This window comes from Panicum virgatum, chromosome 8K (assembly GCF_016808335.1).
Source record: "Panicum virgatum strain AP13 chromosome 8K, P.virgatum_v5, whole genome shotgun sequence".
In the NCBI taxonomy this organism is placed as follows: domain Eukaryota; kingdom Viridiplantae; phylum Streptophyta; class Magnoliopsida; order Poales; family Poaceae; genus Panicum; species Panicum virgatum.
Window position 1 is genome coordinate 48,908,822 of NC_053143.1, and position 25,943 is coordinate 48,934,764.

The following is a 25,943-nucleotide window of genomic DNA, read 5'->3' on the forward strand; positions in this document are numbered from 1 at the left end:
CCTCCTTTGGAAGTGCTTGAACAGGACGAGCTCCTGCGCCAGACGTTGCAGCAGTGCAGGGGAACCTCGTGCCCGGCGCCCCGGACGGTCACGACGGTCAGGCCTTCATACTCCATAGCCACCAACCTATATGTCATCTCAGGATGCACTGCCATGGAGGAAATAAACAGTATCGGTATGTATTCAGAGATAGTACTACGAAGCTGTTCTTAGCTCATGTCCATCGCCAACCAGTCCGGGAGATTTTTTGCTCCTATGAGATCATGCAGACTCGGCCTGCACGACGGATAGGGGCGACGAAGACACAAGACAGAATCATAGAACAGAGCACACGCAAGCGGAGCATGTGGAGTCACTACTAGTCTACTATCCAGTAATCTCTTATTCTCAATTTCTCATTGGACACCGAAACAGAGTAGGCGTCCTAGTTGCATACGGTATATGCAAAATACAAGATCATAAACTATATACTTGTTCCTCTTTGTCACACATAGGTTTCGCTAAATAGCTAAATACAAGATAAGAAAACTATATATCCAAACGATTGCGCTTTCGAGAGCCTCATGAAAAATCAGACCAGAGACCATTGCACTAAACAGCAACTGACCCTACAATAAGATACCTTGCGAGGCCCGACTCTGTCACTGGAAGTTCGGAATCCCCTGCGTGTTGTTCTATCCAAGGCCTCCCGTTGCGTTGCAGGCTCCTGAGCAACATTATGGTACTGCAGAAAATCAACATCATTGCTGGCAGCACCTCTTGCCTCCCGCACATAAAACAACGGTATGAACCTAAGATCTCTGAGTCTTGGCATAGCTCCGTGTTGAAACACCACTGGCCATACAAATCGCGAGAAGCAACAGAATACAAGGCTCGGGAATGAACCAGCACCAACAACAATGAATTCTTGGAGGTTTCCGAGGTTGTTATTGTCCACCTCCAGCCACAGAGAGTGGAGAGCTGGCAACCTCCCAAGGATTCCGAGATCAGCCTGATGTAGCTCCCTCACGGCAATCCGTAGGCAGGTGACAGCCCGAACGAGCAATGGATTTACCCAAGCCGGCAGTGTTGAAAACCAACAGCTCTTGTCTACACCCAACCAACGGAGATGTCGAGGAGCGACCCAGGCATCCAATCCACCGATGCAGCGTTGACCAGCACGAACTGTGATCCATAGTTCCTGGATCTTTTGTAGCTTACGTATGCACTCCAACAGTTTGTCATTCCACTTGTACAATTGAATACACAGCTGCCTCAGTTCAGTTAGCTGGCCCAACTCCTCTATAATGTTTATGGTGGAGTCATCAATGCGTAACCACAACAGCTGTTCAAGGCATGTTAGATTTCCAATTCCATTTGGCACTCTTGTAGACCCGTCAATACATAGGTACATCAAATTTCTTAGCTGAACAACACTAGAAGGCAAGCTGGAAATATTATTGCACCTTACATCCAAGGTCTGTAGAAATTGCAGGTTTCCTATTTCTTCCGGGAGCTGAGAAATTTCCGTACAGTATAGTCCCAAGTACCTCAACTGATATAAATTACCAAGGTACTTAAGGCTATTAGTCTGTGAAAGGTTGCAATCCTGTAGATCCAGTGCACGTAAAACTCGGCAGCTGCCAAGAGCAGGTACTTGAGCAACGGCAGATGGGAAGACAACAACTGACCTTGCATGTTGCAACAAGTTTCCAGTACCTTGAGCCATCACGTGACTTTTCTTGCCATTTTGAAGGGACAACCTCCGAATCGTATTTGATGGAGATGTGCCATCCATATCATCACTTAGTACAGTAACAATGTGAGGAATGTGGAGTACTCACTCCTGGTTGTGATGAGTGAATTGTCAACCGTGCGGTGTGATCGTGTGCTTGGTCTTTGGTTGCAGGTACACGGGCGTCGAGTATCGACGGAGAGCTGCCGTGGAGGTGCTGTGGCCGATGGACCGTGCGGTGGACGGCGGTGAAGGGCAGCCGGGACCGGAGCTCGGGCTGGGCGGCAGCTGTGGCGTCCACTCCTGGATCGAGGGCGCAAGCGCCGACGGATGGCGGGTTTCTTGGTTTACGCCACAAAACCAAGTTAGCGGACGGCGGTTGAAGACGCTAAGTCGTGGAGGCACGGACGTCGGTCTCGGGACTGGCGGAGGAATGGGCATCGACGGCGTCTAGGGCCTCGCTGCGGGCGAGGAGGTGACGGGCGTCGGGCGGCGTCTAGGGCCGTCAGAAGGCCGAGGCGGGAACGGCGTCCAGGGCCACGGCGTGGAGGCGGGAATCTTCCCACGCGTGGAGTTTTGGCGGTTTTCTTAAAACTGGCCACCTACCCGGGTTTCGCGGACCCTCCAAAACCGCAGACCGGATCTTCATCCCCACGGCGGCATCGCGGAGAAGACTTCGACTCGAAGAAAGAACCTCGGCCGTCGGATGAGTCCTTGTATCTTTTTCCGGTTTTGCCCCTACGGGCTTTCTAGTCTCTAATTAAGTCTAGGGGTAGTTTAGTCTTTAGTTCTAGAGTTAGTGGGCATAAATATCCCCTCACCCACTCTCTCTCTCTCTCCCTCTCTCTTTTGCCCAGTGAGCAGCCACCTCTCTCTCTCCCGTGCGCCCCCTCCCTCTCTTCCTTCTTCCTCCCTTCTCCTCTCTAGGGTGAGATTTCGGAGTTGGATTTTTGAGACCATGTATTGAATTCGATTGGGAAAGGAGGCCCTATCCTCCTTGTGCCCTCAGGGCTTTTCGATTTCAGATCAATTCAATACTCCGTGCACTCTTGTTTGTGTTGAATTTCAATTCCGCTTTGATTCTTTGTGTGCACGAGATCGTGGTGGTTCTTAGAGCTCTTTGTGGTGAATCCATGCCCTCTTGCCTAGTGCAAAACTCCTAGGATTCACGAGCTCCTTAGGATCGACGTTCTTGAGCATTTCACGTTTTTGAGAAAACCCCATTCTTGCTCGGGAATTCCTCGATTCCTCCCAAACCATGGAGTGATTCATAGATTTCTTCCGTGGACATGTTCACACATCCCTTGTGATCATGCCAACAAAATTTGGTGAGATTTGGACTTGATTCGATCCTCCAATCATCGAGTTTTTCAAGTGTCGCGGGCTGAAAAATCGTTTCTGGGCACGGGCAGATTTTTTCCTATCACCGGTTCAACCGACGCTTGTGATATGTTGCGTCGGTTCAACCGGTGAGTTGGTTTTTCTGCTGTTAGGGTTTTATTGTTTGGTTCATTGCACCGGCGTATAGAAGTCTCTTAGCATCGGTTCAACCGGTGTTTAGTGTGATTCGTGTTGCAGTCTCTCTGGACAATTGCACCGGTGCTTTGGTTTTGACACCGTCGGTTTAACCGGTGTTCATGAGTCCAGTTTGAGGCGTCTCTGGACAACTGCACTGACGTCAACTCTTGATTTTGTCGGATCATCCAGTGTAGTGTCGCCGGTTGAACTAACACTTTGTTAATCCCTGTGTCGGATCAACCGGTGCTCATTTTTCTTGCTGCCGGCTCTGTGACGTCGGTTGAACTGGTGAAGACTCTCTTCACACGTCGGTTTAATCGGTGTTCATATATTGTGCTGTTTCTTGCACTGTTACTTTGTGTTTGCATCCGCATTGGTTCTCGCTTGTTTCTTGGGGTGTTTTGTGTTGGTGTAGCTCATCCATAGCTACTCCATACTTCACCTAGGAATCCAGGGTTGGGTGCACACTTGGGATCATAGGCCGAACTTTCGATTGTGATAATTTTTGATCGGCTCCCATTCATCCCCCTCTGGTCGCCTTTTCGGTCCCTCAATTGGTATCAGAGCTTGGTTAAGGTTTTCATTATCCTAACCGGTTCGAAAACCACTTGGCGACCATGGCATGTTTTAGGAAGATCTCTGTGTTTTCCGACGAGGACTATGCTTATTGGAAGGTTCGCATGCGAGCCTTCTTGCAAAGCATGGGAGCCGAGGTTTGGGATATAACCAAAAACCAGGCTTACGAGGTGCTTGCTGCTCGGGTCACTCCCCTTCAAGTGACAGAGCACGAGGCTAATGCCAAGGACATCAATGCCTTGTTCGCTAGCGTTTCTCGTGCGGAGTTCTCATGCGTCCAGGGTTTTCAGAAAGCCCACAAGGTTTGGACATGCCTTGAGAACTACCACGAGGGCACACCTTAGGTTAAGGCCAGGATTTTCGAGACTCACCGGCATGAATATGAGAACTTCACACAGGGGCCGGGTGAGAGCATTGGCGACATGTTCAGTCGGTTTCAATCGATTGTGAATAAAGTCAGTGCAAACAGATCTGCTGATGCGCTTGACTACACAGAGCATGAGAAGGCTCTCAAGTTGCTCTACACACTTGATCGCTCTGTGTGGAATCTCAAGGTGAACACGATCATCGAGTCTGTAGGCTATGAGACTCTGATCGTGAATGAGCTCTTCAGCAAGCTCAAGGACACTGAAGTGGATAACTAGACACGAGCCAAGCTCAATGGTGCCCCTCCTTCCAAGAGCATCGCTCTTGTGACTGGCCCAGGTGGATCGAGCTCTAACGCTAACTCTGCTCTTGGCTTTTCTCTTGCCTCTTTGCCTTCTGTTACAGATAAATAGTTGGAGACGCTGGGCGACGACGACTTGTGCCTCCTCATCAGCAAGTTCCAGCGTATCTACCACAACCGGCAGAGGAGAAAGAACCCCGGGTGCTACCACTGCGGCGATCCAAACCACTTCATCGCTGACTGCCCCAAGAATTCCGGCGGTGGCCAGAACAACAACTTCGACAACTATTCCCACCGCGACCGCGACGAGGGAGGCTCCAACATGAAGCGTCGGCGCCACAAGCACCGCAGTTGTGACCGGGACAAGGGAGGGTGCTTCGACAAGGAGTCGCTCAAGAAGCTCTTCCAATACAAGGCCAAGAAGCTGGAGAAGACCTTCTTGGCGCAGCTCAGCGACCTCGACAAGAGCTCCGACACCGACCGCTCTTCTTCACCGACCTCCGACGACGATGACAAGAAGAAGAAGAAGCGGGACAAGGAAGCCACCGGCTTCATCGGCCTTTGCTTGGCGGCCGGTCGGTGCAAGAGTTTCTGTACCATGGCGGGTGAGATAAATGGTGCTCGTGCGTCTCCAGGTGGACATGCAACACCGATGCACGATGACTCTTTTCCTAGATCCGAGAGTGATTCAGAGGTAAACTTCACTATCGACCTTCTTGATACTGAGGTTAGGGAGTTGTACGCCGCTCTCGACAATCAGAAAAGGCTGCTTAAGGAAGCAGCTAGAGAGCGTAAGAAGCTTAGGGCTGAGCTGGCTTGTGCTAGAGTGAAATCTAGTGAGGATGAGTGCGCTGGCTGCATATCTCACATGAACGATCTTGTTGCTCTCCATGCCAAGCATGATGAGAATGTAGCGAACTTGGATGTTGCCAAGATCTCGCTGGCTGATGTGTCTCACGAGCTAGCCAGGGCCAAGCATAAACTTGAACTGGCCAAGGACTCTCCTATTGTTAGTGATGTGCTTGAATGTGATGAGTGCTCCATCTTTAAGTCTGATCTAGCTTCTTTGCAGCCTTAGTTTGCTACTGTTGTGTGTGAGCTAGAGGAGCTTAGGTCTAGACCTATTTTGCTTGGTGCTTGTAAGCTTTGTCCCACGCTTAGGTCGGAGCTAGATGAGAAGAACGCTTTGATTAAGTCTTTTGGAAAGACTAAGGTCGTGGAGTCTAGCCCACCTATTGATTGTCATGTCTGCCCTGGTCTGATTTCTAGTTTGGATAATCTTGCGGTAGAGAAAGCCAACTTGGAGAATGAGAACACATATCTTAGGGTGATTCTTAGTTGGGTTTCTAGTAGTGAGCCGCAGTTGGGCATGATGATCAAGCAGTTTATGCATGGTGATGGGTTTGGGGTCGGTTACACCTACACGAAGTCAGACTTTGACAAGCTGTATGGTAAGATCGGCAAGGCTGCTGGAGTTCCTAGTGCTCTAAACACTGCTAGTACGAGCACGCAGCCTTCGCTTGTTGACCCCGTGGATGGTGTACTGAAAGAACGACAAAAAGCACCTCCACAGAAGCAGGTTTGGGTTCCAAAGCCCAATGAGCTGAGGAATTCCCTCGATACGCTCCCTGCTGCCACGACCCAGGTTGCCCAGAAGAAGAGGGCTGCTCCTCCCCGTCCAAAGGCGGGGCCTCCACCTCCCAAGAGAGAGGTGAGATACCACTGCGAGTACTGTCACAAAGACGGTCACTTGGAGGAGTTTTGCTTCAGGAGGAAGCGGGCTGTGAGGCGTGAGTAGGAGAGACGTAACTCAGACATGTACTCTGCTCGAGTGCATGGTCCTCCTCAGCGTGGTGGTAGGCAAGATGCTAGGGCGTGCCGTGTAGGTGGAGGACAGGGAGACGGTGGTGATTACCGTGCTCCAGCGGGTGGTCGCTTTGCCGGTCGTGCTCCTGGTCGTCCTCAGTACGGCTATGGACCACGGGATCGAGGCTTTGGAGGAGGTTACGAGACACCATGCTTTCCTCGCGGTGGTTATCGTCAACCTCGCGGTAGACGGGACGGGGGATACGCTTTTCCTGATTTTGCTAACCCTTCTATAGAGCAAATGGCTCGACACTGGTTTGCTTCACACTTTGCTAACCCCAGTGTTGAGACATTTGCTCACGCTTTGTCTCGCTACTGATGTGCAGGTTGGAGGCTTGGAGAACAGGTGGATCATGGACTCCGGTTGTTCGCGCCATATGACCGGGAATGATAGATGGTTCTCCAGCCTCATCCCAACGCGCCACAAAGAATACATCATATTTGGGGATAATGGTAAGGGTAAGGTATGTGGTGTTGGCACTGTTAGAGTTTCTAATCGCTTCACCCTGAGAGAGGTTGCTTTGGTTTCGAACCTTGGGTTCAATTTGCTCTCTGTTTCGCAACTTCTTGATGAGGGGTTTGAAGTTCGCTTCAAGGAGGGTTGTTCTCGTGTTTTGGATTCCAGAGGAGACCTGGTTTGCTGGATCATTCCTCGTGACCGAGTTTTCTTGGTCGATTTCTCTGGAACTCCTTTTGGCCCTTCTTACTGTCTGGTGGCGACTCCTTCTTCTGATCTTTGAAAATACCATAGGAGACTCGGTCATTTGAGCTTTGATTTGCTTTCTAGACTTAGCTCTCTTGACTTGATCCGAGGATTGCCCAAATTGTAGTTTGAAAAGGATCTTGTTTGCCACCCGTGTCGCCACGGGAAGATGGTTGCCACCTCACATCCGCAGATTAATCAAGTGATGACCACTCACCCTGGAGAGTTGCTACACATGGACACCTTTGGTCTTTCTCGGGTGATGTCGGTTGGTGGGAAGTGGTACATTCTTGTGATCGTGGATGACTTTTCTCGCTATTCTTGGGTCTTTTTCATGAGAACCAAGGATGAGGCTTTCGAGTTTGTTCGAGACTTGATCTTGAGGTTGAAAAACGAGCTACCCCAGGCCATGAGAGCGATTCACAGTGACAATGGCACAGAATTCAAAAATACTCGTTTTAACACCTTTTGCAGTGATCAAGGTCTTGAACACCAGTATTCTCCCCCCTACACTCCACAGCAGAATGGTGTTATAGAGCAGAAGAATCAGACACTGGTTGAGATGGCTAGGACGATGCTCGATGAGCATAGGACTCCTAGAAAGTACTGGGCTGAGGCGGTTAACACCGCTTGTTATGTGTCCAATCATATTTTCTTGCGTTCTTTCATGCACAAGACCTCTTATGAGTTGCGATTTGGACGCCAGCCCCATGTTGACCATCTCAGAGTTTTCATTTGCCGGTGTTTTGTGCTGAAGGAAGGAAATCTTGATAAGTTTGAGTCTCGATCGTCTGACGATATTTTTATCGGTTATGCTTCTCACTCCAGAGCTTACCGTGTGCTGATTATTGATACTAACATCGTCAGAGAGACTTGTGAGGTCACTTTCGACGAGACTGCACTGTGCAATGCTTCTGTCTTTGAAGTTGTAGGAGATGATGAGCTCAGCACCTCCATCTTTGAAGATGAGGAGGAAGAAGTTGCGGAGGGTGATGCTGAGGCTACCACGCGTGCTGTGGACATAGCCGCCTCCGCCACGAGCTCGGACGATGACGACGGCCCCGACCTGACTACATCTACTTCCCAGGGGCCAATCGAGCAGGTGACTCAGCCTTCACCAGCTGGACCTGAGGAGACACCAGATTTGGTTGAGGAGGAGGCGATTTCGACAAGAGAAGAGAAGCACCGCGACACATTTAGCGTCGTCATCCACCTCAACAGATACTAGGTGACCTCAACGAGCGAGTCACACGGTCCAAGGTAACAAGTATCGCTGGCTTTGCTCATTCAGTATTTGTTTCCTCTTTCGAGCCCAAAGATGTTGGACACGCACTTTCTGACACCAATTGGGTCAATGCCATGCATGAGGAACTCGAAAATTTTGAAAGGAATCAGGTTTGGGTTTTGGTTGAGCCTCCGCCTGCTTGTAACCCCATTAGAACCAAGTGGGTTTTCAAAAACAAGCAAGGTGAAGATGGGTTGGTAGTACGGAACACGGCTCAACTTGTAGCCCAGGGGTTTTGCCAAAAAGAAGGTATTGATTATGAGGAAACTTTTGCCCCGGTAGCACGCTTAGAGGCGATTTGAATTTTTCTTGCATTTGCCGCTTCCAAGGGTTTTAAAGTTTTCCAAATGGATGTGAAATCTGCCTTCATGAATGGTTTTATTGAAGAGGAAGTTTATGTGAAACAACCCCCTGGTTTCGAAAATCCCAAGTTTCCAAACCGAGTTTACAAACTTCAGAAAGCTCTTTATGGTTTGAAACAGGCGCCTAGAGCTTGGTACGATAGGCTTAAAAATTTCTTGCTTGCTCAAGGTTTTAAAATGGGATGTGTTGATAAAACCTTGTTCCTCATGCGCTCTGGCTCTGACTTTTTATTGGTTCAGATTTACGTGGATGATATCATCTTTGGTGGCTCGTCTCACACTCTTGTTTTCAAGTTTTCTGAGCAGATGTCCAGGGAGTTTAAGATGAGCATGATGGGTGAGCTGCAATTTTTCCTCGGGCTGAAGTTTAGTGATCGAACAAGGGGGAGAATTGTTTGATTTTTGAGAGTTTCAAAAACTTGTTGTGCACAAGGCTTTGAGAGTGCATACATGTGGTGAGAGTTGCACTGGTAAGGGGGAAATGCATTTCAGTGGGAGTTTCTGCTTTGTTTAGCTCCTGGTTTTCTCTCTGCTTCTGGCATGACTGTGTCGAGCCCTGCCTCTGTCTTTGAGGAGTCATATTTGTGTTTGATCGATTGCGTCGAGCCATTGCCCTTGTCTTAGGGAATCGATCTTTGCTTGGTCAAGTGACTTGTTCTTGATTCTCTCGAGCTTTTGTCACTTGTTCAAGTTCTTCATCTTCTTTGTTCTTCTCGGTTTTTGCTTCTCTCTTAGTTCATTTTTGGTTCGATTGTGGTGTGTTGACAATGCACTCATCAAGGGGGAGATTGAGGAATGTGGAGTACTCACTCCTGGTTGTAGGTACACGGGCGTCGAGTGTCGACGGAGAGCTGCCGTGGAGGTGCTATGGCCGATGGACCGTGCGGTGGATGGCGGTGAAGGGCAGCCGGGACCGGAGCTCGGGCCGGGCGGCAGCTGTGGCGTCCACTCCTAGATCGAGGGCGCAAGCGCCGACGGATGGCAGGTTTCTTGGTTTGCGCCACAAAACCAAGTTGGCGGACGGCGGTTGAAGACGCCAAGTCGTGGAGGCACGGGCGTCGGTCTCGGGACTGGCGGAGGAACGGGCGTCGACAACATCTAGGGCCTCGCTGCGGGCGAGGAGGTGATGGGCGTCGGGCGGCGTCTAGGGCCGTCAGAAGGCCGAGGCGGGAACGGCGTCCAGGGCCACGGCGTGGAGGCGGGAATCTTCCCGCGCGTGGAGTTTTGGCGGTTTTCTCAAAACCGGCCACCTACCTGGGTTTCGCGGACCCTCCAAACCGCGGACCGGATCTTCATCCCCATGCGGCATCGAGGAGAAGACTTCGACTCGAAGAAAGAACCTCGGCCGTCGGATGAGTCCTTGTATTTTTTTCCGGTTTTGCCCCTACGGGCTTTCTAGTCTCTAATTAAGTCTAGGGGTAGTTTAGTCTTTAGTTCTAGAGTTAGTGGGCATAAATATCCCCTCACCCACTCTCTCTCTCTCTCTCTCCCTCTCTCTTTTGCCCAGTGAGCAGTCGCCTCTCTCTCTCCCGTGCGCCCCCTCCCTCTCTTCCTTCTTCCTCCCTTCTCCTCTCTAGGGTGAGATTTCGGAGTTGGATTTTTGAGACCATGTATTGAATTCGATTGGGAAAGGAGGCCCTATCCTCCTTGTGCCCTCGGGGCTTTTCGATTTCAGATCAATTCAATACTCCATGCACTCTTGTTTGTGTTGAATTTCAATTCTGCTTTGATTGTTTGTGTGCACGAGATCGTGGTGGTTCTTAGAGCTCTTTGTGGTGAATCCATACCCTCTTGCCTAGTGCAAAACTCCTAGGATTCACGAGCTCCTTAGGATCGACGTTCTTGAGCGTTTCACATTTTTGAGAAAACCCCATTCTTGCTCGGGAATTCCTCGATTCCTCCCAAACCATGGAGTGATTCATAGATTCCTTCCGTGGACATGTTCACAAGTCCCTTGTGATCATGCCTACAAAATTGGTTAGATTTGGACTTGATTTGATCCTCCAATCATCGAGTTTTTAAAGTGTCGCGGGCTGAAAAATCGTTTCTGGGCACGGGCAGATTTTTTCCTATCACCGGTTCAACCGACGCTTGTGATATGTTGCGTCGGTTCAACCGGTGAGTTGGTTTTTCTGCTGTTAGGGTTTTAGTGTTTGGTTCATTGCACCGGCGTATAGAAGTCTCTTAGCATCGGTTCAACCGGTGTTCAGTGTGATTCGTGTTGCAGTCTCTCTGGACAATTGCACCGGTGCTTTGGTTTTGATACCGTCGGTTTAACCGGTGTTCATGAGTCCAGTTTGAGGTGTCTCTTGACAACTGCACCGATGTCAACTCTTGATTTTGTCAGATCATCCGGTGTAGTGTCGCCGGTTGAACCGACGCTTTGTTAATCCCTGCGTCGGATCAACCGGTGCTCGCTTTTCTTGCTGCCGGCTCTGTGACATCGGTTGAACTGGTGAAGACTCTCTTCACACGTCGGTTTAACCGGTGTTCATATACCGTGCTGTTTCTTGCGCTGTTACTTCGTGTTTGCATCCGCATTGGTTCTTGCTTGTTCCTAGGGGTGTTTTGTGTTGGTGTATCTCATCCATAGCTACTCCATACTTCACCTAGGAATCTAGGGTTGGGTGCACACTTGGGATCATAGGCCGAACTTTCGATTGTGATAATTTTTTATCGGCTCCCATTCACCCCCCTCTGGTCGCCTTTTCGGTCCCTCACAATGTTTTCTTCACTTGACAAGGAACGGATAAGTTCGAGCACCATATCATGTATGCGGCAACCATGTACCATGCCAGTTTTTGAGCTATGTATCGGTTGAATCATACTTCTGTTTATGAGGTCATTCAAGTAACTCTCCCCGAGTTCATATAGACTTTTACCATATTTTTCACAGTGTATAAAACCTTCAGCGATCCACATTCTTATCAAACGTTCCATGTCAATTTCAACATCTTCAGGAAATATGCTTAAATATAACAAGCAAGTCCTTAGATGGCATGTCAGCTCATAATAGCTAAAGGACAAAATCTTTCTCATATTCTTCACATTCATGTCGTTTTCCATACCAGTACCAATAGAGTTGTACACCTCATACCACTCTAGTTTATTTCTTGCTTTGCAAGCTAGCAAACTAGCCATCATAATAATAGCTAAGGGTACACCAGCACATTTCTTTAGTATTTTATTAGATACTTCGGCCAGCTCCTTATCTGGACAATTTTTTATTTCTTCATCATGGTCTTTGTTTTCATTACCAAATATTCTTCTGAAAAATAGTTTCTGAGAGTTGTTTGGAGAAAGGGGTTTCAGCTTGTAAGCACCACCAGCTTGTTCAGCAACATCAGAAATACGTGTAGTTGTAATAATAGTGTATCCAACATCATTATTAGGCAAAGCACATCTAATCATATTCCAAACTGAGGTATCCCATATGTCATCAACAACAACAAAATACCTACATATATCACAGTTATTAGAAAAAAACTCTTGGTTTTAGATGAAAAAATTTCCAATATTGTTCATATACTTTTAACGATTGAATGATTAAACTAAAATATCTACAGATCAGCTGGTTCAGCAAGTTCGTGGACAAATAAAATGAGTCCGCTCGGAATGTTTACCAAAACAAAAATGAAGTCCAGTCAGGAAACTATTTGCACTAAATAATGATGTGATAAGGCTTAATGGTTGTATTTTGTCGCTCGATAGAGATCATCAATGAACATTTAATTAACCATTTGTAGCCTTATGCTTCATATGTATAATTGATGGAAGAAGAGTATTGTGAACAGAAGGTGCAAATTATCACTGGCTAAAAAAACTTTACATGTACAAATTGACGAAAGGAGTGCTTTATTTCATACCTTTTGTCTTGAAGGAATTCTCAGAGTAATTCTATGAGCCGCCTCTCATCCAATGTATCTTCATTGATTCTCTTGCCAAGATCATATAGCAACCCCTTGTACAATTTCTTCAGGTCAGGTGTCTGAGATACAGAAACAAAAGCTGAGCAATCAAATTGTGCTCTAATCTTTTTGTACACCACGTCGGCAAGAGTAGTCTTCCCCAGGCCTCCAAACCCAACTATGGAAACTATCTTGCCGTGCTGCTTGGACACTTCATTGCCTTCCGTTAGTATTTGGATTACCTCTTCTCTTGCCTCATCAATGCCAACGAGGTGTGTCATCTCATACTGAGCAAATAGTAACCGAGGATCAACGGTCACAGGCTTCGCAACATTAGTATCGACCTTGTACCGATCACGCCGCATGGTTACCTCTTCAACATGGCTCTTGATTTCTCTGATCTCCTTTGCAATCTTACGGCGGATCATGGGCTGCCTGAACCACTTGAGGGTCCGGTCAATAGCTTCCTTGAAGCCATGCTGTTCACCTGGCTTCCTCCCCACCTTGCATCGCACCATATATGTGTCAATAGTGTCCTCTATGTCCTCTATGTCGTAGGACATCTCCCTCACTTTCCTTGCCCAGATCTTATCCTGGTCATCAAGCTTGTCTGCTGGTGTCTTGGAGATCTTCTCGAGGGCACCTTGCATGCTCTCAAGCTCAGCCTGGAGGAAGATGATCCCCCCCTTCACCTCCTTTTGCAGACCGTACTCGCCGGCTATGATATCAGCGAGCTTGGGGATGAGGCTGGGCAGTGCCCCCATGACAACCTCCATGGATGGAGGATCTGGCTTTGGGTGCAAGGTCGCAAGGAGCAAGTTCGGTGTGTGTATGTGGGAGCTGTAAGCAGTACTGCTGTGTGCAGTTGCACAGTGGTACTTAAGATAGCTTAATTTTGAGCAGAATCAGACCTTATGCAGTCGCTCTCACGAGGGGCAAAAGAAAAATGGTGATGAATGGCTGTATGCGCTTGGCACGCCTCGGGATGCCGCTATCAGTGCCGGGGCGCTCTATGAAACAAGCCGCATGCATTGCATCAAGAGAAAGATAAGTTTGTTTAAACTTGGCAAATCTCAATGCCAAAGTTTCAGTTTGATTATTGTCAGCGTGACAACAGTGATGGGGAATCTCAAAAATGCCAGGCGCACCTCAGACGCACCTTGGATACCGCTGCCAGTGCCGGTGTGCTAGTACGGGAAAAGATGAAATATTTGCATCTCTGCTCCTCGAAAGAAGCCTCTTGCTGCAAGCAACATTTTTCGAGAAAACAATAATTTTCATTTAACGTCTCGGATCTCCATACCCAGAGGAATAGAGGTTTTTTCAAATTTTCATTTGAAAATAGTAAGCGCTGAACACCTTTTCTCAGATCTCCATACGAAGTGGAATACGTTTTTTTTTTGAGACTACAGAGGAATACGGGTTGGGCTTCACGGGGCGTGCGGCGGCAGCATGCAAATAAGCAAATATTCAAGAGTTTAAAAAAAATCTAGAAATCAATTAAGTTGGACTTTAAACCTCCATCGTTATTCATATGGTGAATTATAGGCTACGCAACTGGTACTAATAATCTTCGTACTATCATATTTATATATGTCTTTTTTCCTGTTCCTGCATTGCACACTACTGTTTCCACAAGTCTATTTTGAGAATAACTGTACACTAATAGTTTGCTTAGAACATCTTCAACAAAACCTCTACCTGGATTCCTACTCAAAAAGTAGGGGCTGGAGATGAAAAAACTTGCTCTAGCGACCCTACTCTAGTCCCTTACTCTAGGGAAGCTCCTACTTGCCCCTCCCGAGTCCCTACTCCCCCGCGCCGTCTCCCTCCGGCACAGCTCCTCCTCCCTCCTGCACTGTGGCCTGCTCCCCTCCACCGAGCCCCACCGATGAAGCTCCACTACGTAGAGCTCGAACAGCCTCGCTGGCACGGCCGAGCTTCATCGGCCCAGCTAAAACACACTCGCACCAACCCGAGCTGCACTGGCCCTGAGCTGCGGCACACTTGCCTCCAGCCTGATCTGCGGCCTGCTTGCCGCCAGCCCCGAGCTGTTGTATGCTCCACTACTACGAAAAGGGTTTTTAGGGGTGGGTAAAAATGTATTTTTAGAGGCTGGTAGTTTCCTCAGCTAAAAATCTTTTTCTCAAGGGCGGGTCACCCCTTCAGCCGCCCCGGAAATGCATTTGTAGGGGCGGGTCACCCGCTACCCGCCCTTACAAATCGATTTCCAAGAGCAGGTGAGAGGGTGACCGGCCCTTGAAAATTGATTTCCTGGGACAGGTTAAGGGGTGACCTGCCCTGGAAATAGCATGCCTGCCAAAAATTTTATTGATTTGAATTTAAATTTTCCAATTCTTATTTGAATTTACAATCAACAAAAGATCAGACCCAATCAAGAAACTGAAAATGAAGTTGATCATGACTTTGACTTAGTTCAATGGACGATTATTGCATATTTTTTATCAAATACTTATGTGGGTTATTTGTCTATTTTTATTGTACAACAAAAGATACAAATCTAGAAATAAATCTAACGATGCATTTTATAGATTTTGTAACAACTTTTTCTTCAGTGATCGATGCCCTATTGTCAGACCCAGGCCCACGGGACTGTGCACACCGCATAGATGAGAGGAAGATTCCGAATACCCACAAGGAAGGAGGAAACCAGACTCCAAATAGGACTTTTCTGTAATCCTCCTAGGGCTCTATTTTGTAATCCTCCTAGGACTCCTATCTTGTAACCGACTAGTATCCCATCCCTTGGACTATATAAAGGAGGGTGGGGTACCACTACTACAGAAAACCCTATCCCAAATGCCTCATCACCACTGGTTCTATTCTAACCGGCGGTGATGTGCTATCACCGCCGGCTCGCCGGTGATAGCCGTCATCACCGCCGGTTCGTAACACGACCCGGCGGTGATAGACGTTTATTACGAACCGGCGGTGATGCGAACACCACCCCATATTATCCTCTCCCTCTCATTTTATTTTTTTCCCAATCTTTTCCTTTCACTAACCTCCTCCTCCGGTCCACCTCCCCACCGCTAACTCCCAGACCGCCTTTGGTCTCTGCCGCCGCCGCCTCCGCCCCCAGGCCGCCTCCAGTGGCCGCCACCACCGGCGGCGATGATGCAGGCAGCGGAAGCCGCCTGTTCGCCCCTCCCACGCCCTCCCACCTCTCTCTTCCCCCCAGCCTCCCACCTCTTCCAGTGGGAAATCTTGTCGCCCCTTCACCGCCGCCGGCCACCGGGGCTGGATCCGGCCTTCTCCTCGCCGGATCCGAGGTACGCCTAGCCGGATATCAGGGGTCGCCGCTGTCGCTTGCCCCGGGGCGTGTGCTCCTTGTGGTCCCGGTGGCCACAGGTCCGTGGCCGCCGCCACTGCCACTCACCCCGGGCGCTATGTCTCCGGTGGCCGGGGACCTTGGGCTGCCGCTCCCCTCGGGGCGCCGTGCCTCCGATGGCTCGGATGGCCGAGGTGCCGTGGCCGCCACTGCTTGTCATGTGAACTAATCTGAGATGCCGCTTGTCTCATTCATGTCAGTTTCATGTTATTGTTTGACTTTCCTTGTGCCCTCTTTCAGTGTTCTCAGCTTGCAAACCAAAATTGTCAAGAGGGAGGATCTGTTCATCACAACCAAGGTTATCTAAATTGCAAAGCCCTACTCTCTGTACTAGGAAACCACCACTTCCTAATTGTGCATGATCACAACTAATGTTTCTTTTTTTCATTATACTGAAACATCTCTGTTTGTTATGACTGTAGCTATGGAATTCAGATCATGGTCATGTGATTGAAGCCTGTAAGGACAGCTTGAAGAAGCTGCAGCTAGGTTATCTTGATCCCTATCTTGTTCACTTCCCAGTAGCTACTAGACATATTGGTAAATTCTAACTCTTAATTTTGCATAGTATTTAGGAAGATTTAATATGTATGTGTCTCACTGAATAGAGCATTTTGATTTCCTTCAGGAGTTGGTACAACTTCTATTGCTCTTGGTGATGATAGTGTGCTTGACATTGATACCACTGTCTCATTGGAAACAACATGCCATGCGATGGAAGAACTTGTTTCTATGGGACTGGTCCGCAGCATTGGGATCAGGTAAATTGAAATGACATTTTTCTTGTTGCAGTTGTAGTTTTGTCTACATAGAAAGCATGCTTGATCATGTGACTTTTATATGCAGCATCTCTAACAAGGTATGGTTCTTCCAAATCTTTCCAAATTTGCTGTTGCATTGCATATGTAATAGACAGGCACTTAGACAGATAGAAGTAGCATTATAGATATCGTAAAAAAATAATTGTATGCAAGACTTCAATGTAATTCTTTCTAGACTTGAGTGTGTGGCACTCCTAGGACATGAAAATGGTGGTAAAAGACTAGTGTTTACTGAATTTCAATTTGTAATATGCATTCTCTGTCCTAAGTTGAAAGGTCTTTTGGTTCAGAACTAGATATGGGCAGCAGGATGAATTGCTAGTTCTATCATTACTAGTTCTTTTCAATTTTCACAACTTCAACATGGCTGCCATCTGATTGGGTTAATTTGGTTCTTGGTTATGTACAAAAATACAGTGACATAGAGTTAGCATGAACTGCCATCCTTTATATTACTGCAGTTCAACTTCAAGGTGAACTTCAGTTACCTTTTGTTTCACTTAGAGTCATATTGAGCTGTATACAAGTTCAAAAAAACTAGCTGGGAGTCTTGTATACAAGGAGTTATATAGAATTTTGTGCCAATAACTTGATGGATGACAATGTGGTCTGTATGTATAAATTGTAAACGACATGTACATGAAACTACCCTACAAAGTCATGAAAACTGAGGAGTAATAAAGATTGAATGTATGTATGAGCTCTTTGGTTAAATTCTTCTGCTATAATTATATACAACATGAAGCAATATTATTATATGAATATTTTTTATGGGAAAAAGGTCATACTTCCGGATTGTGTCTTGAACCAGCGGTGTTGATATCCCCATTACCGCCGGTTAGAGACACAAACTAGCGGTGATGAGCAGTCATCACCAACGGCTGACACACGCATCACCAACGGTTTATGAACCGGCGGTGATGAACCCTTGCATCACCTCCTATCACCATTGACATAAATCCAATGCCCCCCAAAACTGGCGGTGATGGGGGTGCTGGAGTAGTGTACCTAGAACGGTATAACCCATGGGCTCAACAGAGCACAACACCCCAACGCAGAGCGCAATATACCAAACCACCACACAGGATATAGGGTATTACGTTATTCCGACCGCAAACCACCACACAGGATATAGGGTATTACGTTATTCCGGCCACCTGAACCTGTCTAAATTTGTCTTGTGTGCTTAAGTTTACCTTCAAGTTCCAGATCTGGCGATCTGCTTCCTACAATCTCCTACCTTAGGGCATCTCTAGGTAGGCTGGCGGAAAAAATACCGACAGTTGGCGCCCACCGTGGGAATCCACTCTGACTAGTCGGCTTCAATAAAGCTAAGTCACTTATACCTTTTTTTGACTTGTTTTCAACAAGATCGACTGCTTTTTTGGGATATGCCTCTCGACCGAAGTTATGCTTGGGGGCTACACCATGATCGACTGCTTTGTGCACAACCTGCACTCTCAGCGACTTTTTTGTGCGCAACCCGCACTTTTACCGACTATTTTGTCTGCAACCCGGACTCTCATCGACTGCTTTATGCGCGCCGCGCATCTTATTTGTCGCCTTGTCGACTTCTTTTCTATTCTCATCGTCTCCTCTCAACGGGTGCTAAAGTACTCGAGGAGCATATGCCTTAATCCGTGAAACCTCGACTCTTCTGTACACCTACGTTCCTACGCGTGCAAGAGGGTCACGCTCCTGTGCTATGGGCTACAGCTATCGGGACTAGGTGCTTAAACTTAATAGGCTAACTGCTCGGGGAAATTACATGGCCTAGCAAGAGCAAGACACAAAATTTTTTTACATGCATTCATTAATGCTAGGATCCTCTCCCATTCTTTACATGCATTCTACAATGCTAGAATTTGCTCCCGACTTGATATCAAGTATATCATTTTAAAACATATTTTTATGTTTGTTTCACAGGAGATCGGACATGGAGCATGCTGCTGGGTGAGCGGCATGTCTTGCTCTCAGGCTCGGAGGGTGGACACCAAAAACTACTCGACGTGGCTTCTATGGCTCGCCTATCTCGCAGGCTTGGGGGCTAGATGCCGCAAAACTACCTGATGCTGATTCATGTGAAGACCGGAGGCGAGAAAATTCTACACCGTGTGCCATGACTTTTGGATCCTTTATTCCAAATCTTGGAATTTGGATTCAAGGCTCGGGGGCTGTTGGACACGTGTCATAGACGGCTTATTTTTCAAAATTTTGAAGATAAAGACCAGAAGATTGAAGACTAGTTTGACCCAGAGCCTGATAATGCAATTCAACCTAAGGCTCGGGGGCTAATCCATATGGAGCCCAAGTTCATCGCGCAGCATATAAAAGAAGATTTTTGGGGCTTGAGCACCTCACAGCCTTGATGCAGCCGGAAGTACTTGAAAGACTATGTGAAGCACTCGATGGAGCACTCGGAAGTCTTCATAAGTACTCAACGCCTGCAGTACTCGGCTACGAAGAGCTCGGAGGCTTGTCAGATACGGGTCCACGAGACTGTGCACACTGCATGGATGAGATGAAGATTCTAGATACCGACAAGGAAGGAAGAAACCAGACTCCATAGAGGACTCTTCTGTAATCCTCCTAGGACTCTATTTTGTAATCCTCCTAGGACTCCAATCTTGTAACCGACTAGTATCTCACCCCCTGGACTATATAAAGGAGGGCGGGGTACCTAGATCAGCATAACCCATGGGCTCAACAGAGCACAACACACCAGCGTAGGGCGTAATTTACCAAACCACCACACATGACATAGGGTATCACATTATTTCGGCCGCCCGAATCTGTCTAAATTTGCGTCTTGTGTCCTTGCATTTACCTTCAAGTTCCAGATCCAGCGATCTGCTCCCAACAATCTCCTACCTTAGGACCTCCCATGGTAGGCCGGTGGTAAAAATATCGACACTTATCTCTTGAGAACTCAAGGTTCTACCTCTCTGTATTCTGTGTACAGATATGATCTTGACATTCAGTTCCCTTCAATCAATTACCACCAAGGTATACAAAGTGTACAAAGGTACAAGAAAATGGGTTTTTAATCATGATGATTATTTAATTATGCTACCTATAATGTTTGAAACCATATTATATGCAATTTTGAGGAAACCATATATGAACTTCTACTACCTTCTCATTTGGTGATGTTTTGTTGCAATGAGCTCCAAACAACCATTTGCTTCTGATGCTCAACATAGAATAATCCGAAGTCCTTTGTTATATGTTATTTGCATCCATTTTGTTGAAATACTATTATGATCTCTTCTATGTCTACTAGCTTTGATCTACATATGTCTATCTAGAGTTTTAGTGACAGTTCATATCTTCTAAAATTCCAGTGGCAATTATATCGTCATTTGAAATTAAACAAGGTGTAACGAACATGGCCCCATTAGGCCATGGTTTTGTGATTTTGGTGATTGAACGACGACGCAATCAATGGGACTAACGAGTTTGTCAAGTGTATAATATTAGATCCCAGGGATGAAGTAAAAAGCCCAAGCAAAGCAAAACACAAAGAAAGAACTCAAAGAAATGTTGAATTGGATGAGTTCTGTAGAATACAGCAGCATTGGAAGAACCGATGACAGGCCATCGGTGTAACCGATGGGCATCAGTTGAACCGATGCTAGTGCATCGGTACAACGGGCAGTGCAGCAGCCAAGTCAAGTGAACCAGAGCCAAGAGGCACCAGTTGAACCGATGGGCCTAACAAAGGCATCGGTGCAATCACCGGGGCATTGATCAGAGAGCATGTCAAGTGTGCAGGAGCCAAGCCTTCAGGACCGGTTGAACCGATGGCAGAGCATCGGTTAAACTGGCGGTCATCGGAAGAACCGATGGTTCTTCATCTGTTATACCGATGGTGTCCAGGTCAGCTATCAGACGACCCAACGGCTGCCCAGGCACAGAGGGATCGGTTGAACCGACGGCACAGCATCGGTTAAACCAGTGGTCATCGAAAGAACCGATGGTTCTTCATCTGTTACACTGATGGTGTCCAGGTCAACTGTCAGAAGACCCAACGGCTACCCAAGCACAGAGGGACCGGTTGAACCGATGACCCCCCATCGGTTAAACCAATGTGTCAGACCCGGGGCAGCGAGACTGCTTACAGGCATAGAATGTTCTGGAGTAAGGGATAGCACGTGGATATGCCTTACCGACTATGTAACTACTCGTATAGCAGTAGGACTAGCTGATAGGAAAGGAATCTACCCAAACGCATTGGAGTAGAACTCTATTTGTACTCATCTAGGACTTTTTCATGTAACCCTGTCCCCCCAGACTATATAAGGGTGGGCAGGAACCCCTCCAAAGCATAGACGATACACATCACGATCATTGATCAATCTCTAAGGCAATACAAACAACCACACAGGACGTAGGGTATTACGCTCCGGCGACCTAAACCTGTCTAAATCTTTGTGTTCCTTACACCATCGTGTTTTGATCTCGGCGAGTCCCTGCCTACAATCTACCACCTTGGGGTACCCCTCGGTGGGCTTGGCGGTAAAACACCGACAGCTGGCGCGCCAGGTAGGGCGCTTCATCGACGATCACCAGAAGATCCCGATGGCATCCTTCAACTTTGAACCGGCAGTGCTCGAAGAGGGCACAACTTTCATCTTTGGTTCATGGGTCTGCACCGCTGGTGGCTCTAGTGGCTTCAACAGCCACCTGGCCGATCCCACGAGCCCAGAATCGTCCTCCCCGGCTTCACTCAATGGAGCCTGAGAAGTTCTACTTCCAGAACTTGTCGACAAGATCGAGAGACTATCCGTTTTCAACGTGACATCAACACGATATATGGCGACAACTTTCGGATTAGATTCAATCTACTTCGAAACGTCTCCCAACTACCCAATGTTCAGGCTACACAACGCAGCTACCACCTACATGGCAGCCATGCATCACCGCCTTGCACGCCGAATACCGGGGAAGGAACACACCACCTGTTGGGAGGCACCTGTCTATGACTCCTATCTAGACTCAGATGATGATTCTACTCAAAGCATGAACAAAGATCTGAGCTTGATCATAACATCTACACCGCAAGGTCGTTTTGTATATTGGAAGGGTTTTGAGCCGGCCGAACTAATTGACGACCCTCGCCTGATAGCCTACATCCCGAACCTACCATTCCAGCCTGGCAGACCTCTCTCCCCGATCGAAGAAGTAGCCGAGACAGTGCTAGTCGACTACAGTACTACTCACGAATCACCTCCCGAGCATCAGATCTGCACAACTATCATAGGCGCACACCACCAAGAGGGAGATGCATCCCGTTTCGCCACTGAAACCCCGGATCAAATCTCCAACGATGAGCCTTCGGCAAATGCTCCGGCAGATGAGACACAAGAAGATAAGGAAGCCAGAAGAGAAAGAAACCGTCGCCGTGCTACTCGCAGGACTAACGCCACTATACGTGCTCAGAGCGGTAGAGTCCCACCCATAGGCCCTCGCAACTTGCAATAGGCCTTTGATGACATAGGCGGACCACCTTTTCAGCACCCGGTCATCAACCTGGCTGAAGCTGCAATTCTGATGCAAAATCTACCCGACACTCCAGAAATTCATCGGATGCAGTTCCTAACCAAAGAGGCTATGTACCAGATGGACAGAAACAGAAGCCCACCCCCTCTATCCCGGGGTAGCCATACTTCCCCAAGGCCAAGAGGAAACTAGGAGGACAACCAGCACCAACCTCAACAACCCCAATATCGCCAGGCACAACAGCATAATCTAAAAGACTACCAAGATGAAAGTAGAAACCCTGGGCCACATCAAGAAGTCTAGAAAATAGCTATGGAAATCGCCGCGATGCGCGCGATATCATCAACGCGCGACGACATGGACGCATGCTGGACAAGAAGGATTGCTTCCCCGCTTTCAGCCAGAACATCAACTACGCCGAGTACCCCCATGGATTCAACCCCGCCAACCTGCAAAATTTACAAAATTATAACAGTAAGCAAGATCCGCACCAATGGCTTCGTATATATTCAACTGCTCTTGAGGTTGCAGGAGGCACGAACTCTACAAAAGTAATCTACTTCCCAATGGGCCTCGAGCCGGCCCCTTTGACGTGGTTGGAAGGCTTAAAGCGGGACACCATCCACTCGTGGGAGGACCTGAAGGCACTCTTCATCGACAACTTTCAAGGCTCCATCCACCGCCCAGCTACTCGAAACGACCTTTAGCTATGCAAGCAGGAGCGCGGAGAAGCCTTGAGGTCATACCTCAAGCGATTCTTTGACACTCGCGCCACCATCGCCAACATTGCCGACGATGACATCATCGACTGCTTCCACTCGCTACGCAACAACTTTACCGCGACTTCGGGCGAAACCGCCACAAATCAGTCATGACCCTCCGAGACATGATGCTGCAATGGGCCGACCAGGAAGAACAAGAGCAAGATCATTTTCCTCGGCATGACGAAAACAACTCGAGACTTCACGATGATCAACGCTCAAATAGAGGACAACGCAACTTTGACAAGAAGCACAAACCGGATGACACTGTTGCCATGGTTGACCGCACCCAACGAGGTAGGAAACCAAGCAACCGTGATGAAGATTTCCAGAAATTACTCAACAAGCAGTGCCCTTGCATCCAAAGGCGAAGTACTCGATGCTCAAGTGCATTAACCTCCGGAAAACAATCAACGAGCACCCACTCGAAGAAGAGAAGAAGAAAAACAAAGAAGACGACGAACACCAAGATCCATCTGACAAGCAGGGTTTCCAGCAGCCTGCTCAGGTGGTCAACATAATCTTTGGAGGAGAATCAGGTTTCAACAAGCATGCCCAGAAACTTGCTTGGCGCGAGATCTTATCCATGGAACCAGCCGTCCCCAGGACATTAAAACATAGCGAGGTCCCAATCACTTTCTCCAGAGAAGACCAGTGGACCAGCTTTTCTGAGCCAGGGAAATTCCCACTCGTCCTGGATCCAGTTGTAGCAGGATCTCGACTAACAAGAGTACTCATCGACGGCGGTAGTGGCCTTAACTTACTGTTCGCGAGTACTTTGAAGAAAATGGGACTTGACCTTATCGACAAGTTGACTCCAAGCAAAGCACTATTCTACGGCATTGTCCCTGGAAACTCTGCCACTCCAATTGGCACAGTCACCCTACCAGTCACCTTCAGAACCAAGGAAAACTACCGGACAGAGCATATAAAATTCGAAGTAGCCAACTTCGAATCATCATATCACGCCATCCTTGGGCGCCCCGCCTTGGCTAAATTTATGGCAGTACCACATTATGTCTATCTGCTGCTCAAAATGCCAGGCATGACAGGAGTACTCTCACTTCGTGGCGATCTCCAAAAATCCTACGAATGTGAAAAGAAGGCAATTACCTACGCCTCCTCCAACAGATTGCCAGACACTTCCGCAGAAGTACTCGCGGCAGCCCAACAGCTTTCCCAATTAGGGATGGAAATTTCGATAAAGAAAGCAAACCAGTCTGCGTCAAAACCACTCGACAATGTGGGCATCAAGACCATCCAGCTCCATGAGAATGATCCCTCCAAGACTGCGCTCATTGGGACAGATTTGGGTGACAAATAGGAAAGCGCGCTCGTCAGCTTCCTTAGGGCTAACCGTGATGTATTTGCATGGAAACCAGCAGATATGCCAGGCGTGCCCAAGGAGTGGATCGAGCATTCTCTAAATGTTGATCCAAAAGCTACACCCAAGAAGCAACACTTACGGAGATTCTCAGCAAATAAAAGGGAAGCAATCAAGAAAGAGATAGCTAAACTACTCGCAGCAGGATTCATCAAAGAAGTACTTCATCTTGAATGGTTGGCAAACCCTGTTTTGGTCCTCAAGAAGAACAACAACGAGTGGAGGATGTGCGTTGACTACACAGACCTCAACAAGCATTGCCCAAAAGATCCCTTCGGGCTTCCTCGCATTGACCAAGTAATTGACTCTACTGCTAGGTGTGTCTTACTCTCCTTCCTCAACTGCTATTTGGGCTATCATCAAATTGCCCTCAAGGAAGAAGACCAGATCAAGACAGCTTTCATCACTCCGTTTGGGGCATATGCTTACAAAACCATGTCCTTCGGCCTCAAGAATGTAGGAGCCACTTATCAACGAGCTATACAGCTCTGCTTCATGAATCAACTACACCGCAATGTTGAAGCTTATGTTGATGATGTAGTCGTCAAGAAAAGAGAACACGATTCCTTCATCTCTGACCTTGAGCAAACCTTCAACAGCCTACGTAGCTTCAGGCGGAAGCTCAACCCCACCAAATGCATATTTGGTGTCCCCTCTGGAAAGCTACTCGGCTTCATCATCAGCCACAGGGGGATCGAGGCTAATCCCGAGAAGATTAATGCCATCATGGCTATGTAAGCTCCAACAACTGTCAAGGATGTTCAGAAGCTCACGGGTTGCATGGCAGCTCTCAATCGGTTCCTCTCTCAGCTAGGGGAATGTGGCCTTCCTTTCTTCAAGCTATTGAAGAGACAAGACAAGTTCCAGTGGAATCCAGATGCGGCTCAAGCACTCGAGGATCTAAAGCAACATCTCCAGTCTCCACCCATCCTCACCGCACCATTACCAGGAGAAGATCTACTACTCTATATCACGCCCAGTCTACTTCGTCAGTGAAGTTCTATCTGAATCAAAGGCCCGATATCCTTCAATTCAAAAATTGCTTTATGCAATTCTTATAATGTCCAGAAAACTACACCATTACTTCGACGAGTACAAGATCACAGTCATCATGGATTTCCCACTGGGTGATATACTTCACAACCGGGATGCTACCGGACGTATTTCCAAGTGGGCAGTGGAACTAGAAGCACTCGAACTTACTTTCAAGACAAAGACAGCCATTAAGTCCCAAGCACTAGTCGACTTCTTGGCCGAATGGAGGGAGAACCAAATCCCAGCACCCATCAACATCCTGGAGCACTGGATCATCTACTTTGATGCCTCCCTAAAACTAGGAGGAGGCGGTGCTGGTGTGCTATTCATTTCTCCCAAGGGCGAACAACTCAAGTATGTGTTCCAGATACTCTTCAAAGTCTCCAACAACGAAGCCGAGTATGAAGCACTATTGCACGGACTATGGCTTGTAATCTCACTCGGCATCAAGCGACTACTAGTATACGTCGACTCATTACTCGTCATTCA

General features: G+C 47.8%; 1 protein-coding gene and 1 pseudogene across 1 annotated transcript; one reads left to right on the top strand and one right to left on the bottom strand.

Moving 5' to 3' along the window:
• Nucleotides 1-358: 358 nt before the first annotated feature.
• Nucleotides 359-13,375, bottom strand: LOC120645877 (annotated as a pseudogene).
• Nucleotides 13,376-16,076: 2,701 nt separating this feature from the next.
• Nucleotides 16,077-18,729, top strand: LOC120645878 (NADP-dependent D-sorbitol-6-phosphate dehydrogenase-like). Its single transcript, XM_039922597.1, has 5 exons — nucleotides 16,077-16,111; nucleotides 16,192-16,249; nucleotides 16,374-16,491; nucleotides 16,580-16,712; nucleotides 18,699-18,729. The coding sequence occupies exons 1-5, from the start codon at nucleotides 16,077-16,079 to the stop codon at nucleotides 18,727-18,729; spliced, it is 375 nt and encodes a 124-aa protein (XP_039778531.1).
• The last annotated feature ends 7,214 nt before the right edge of the window (nucleotides 18,730-25,943 follow it).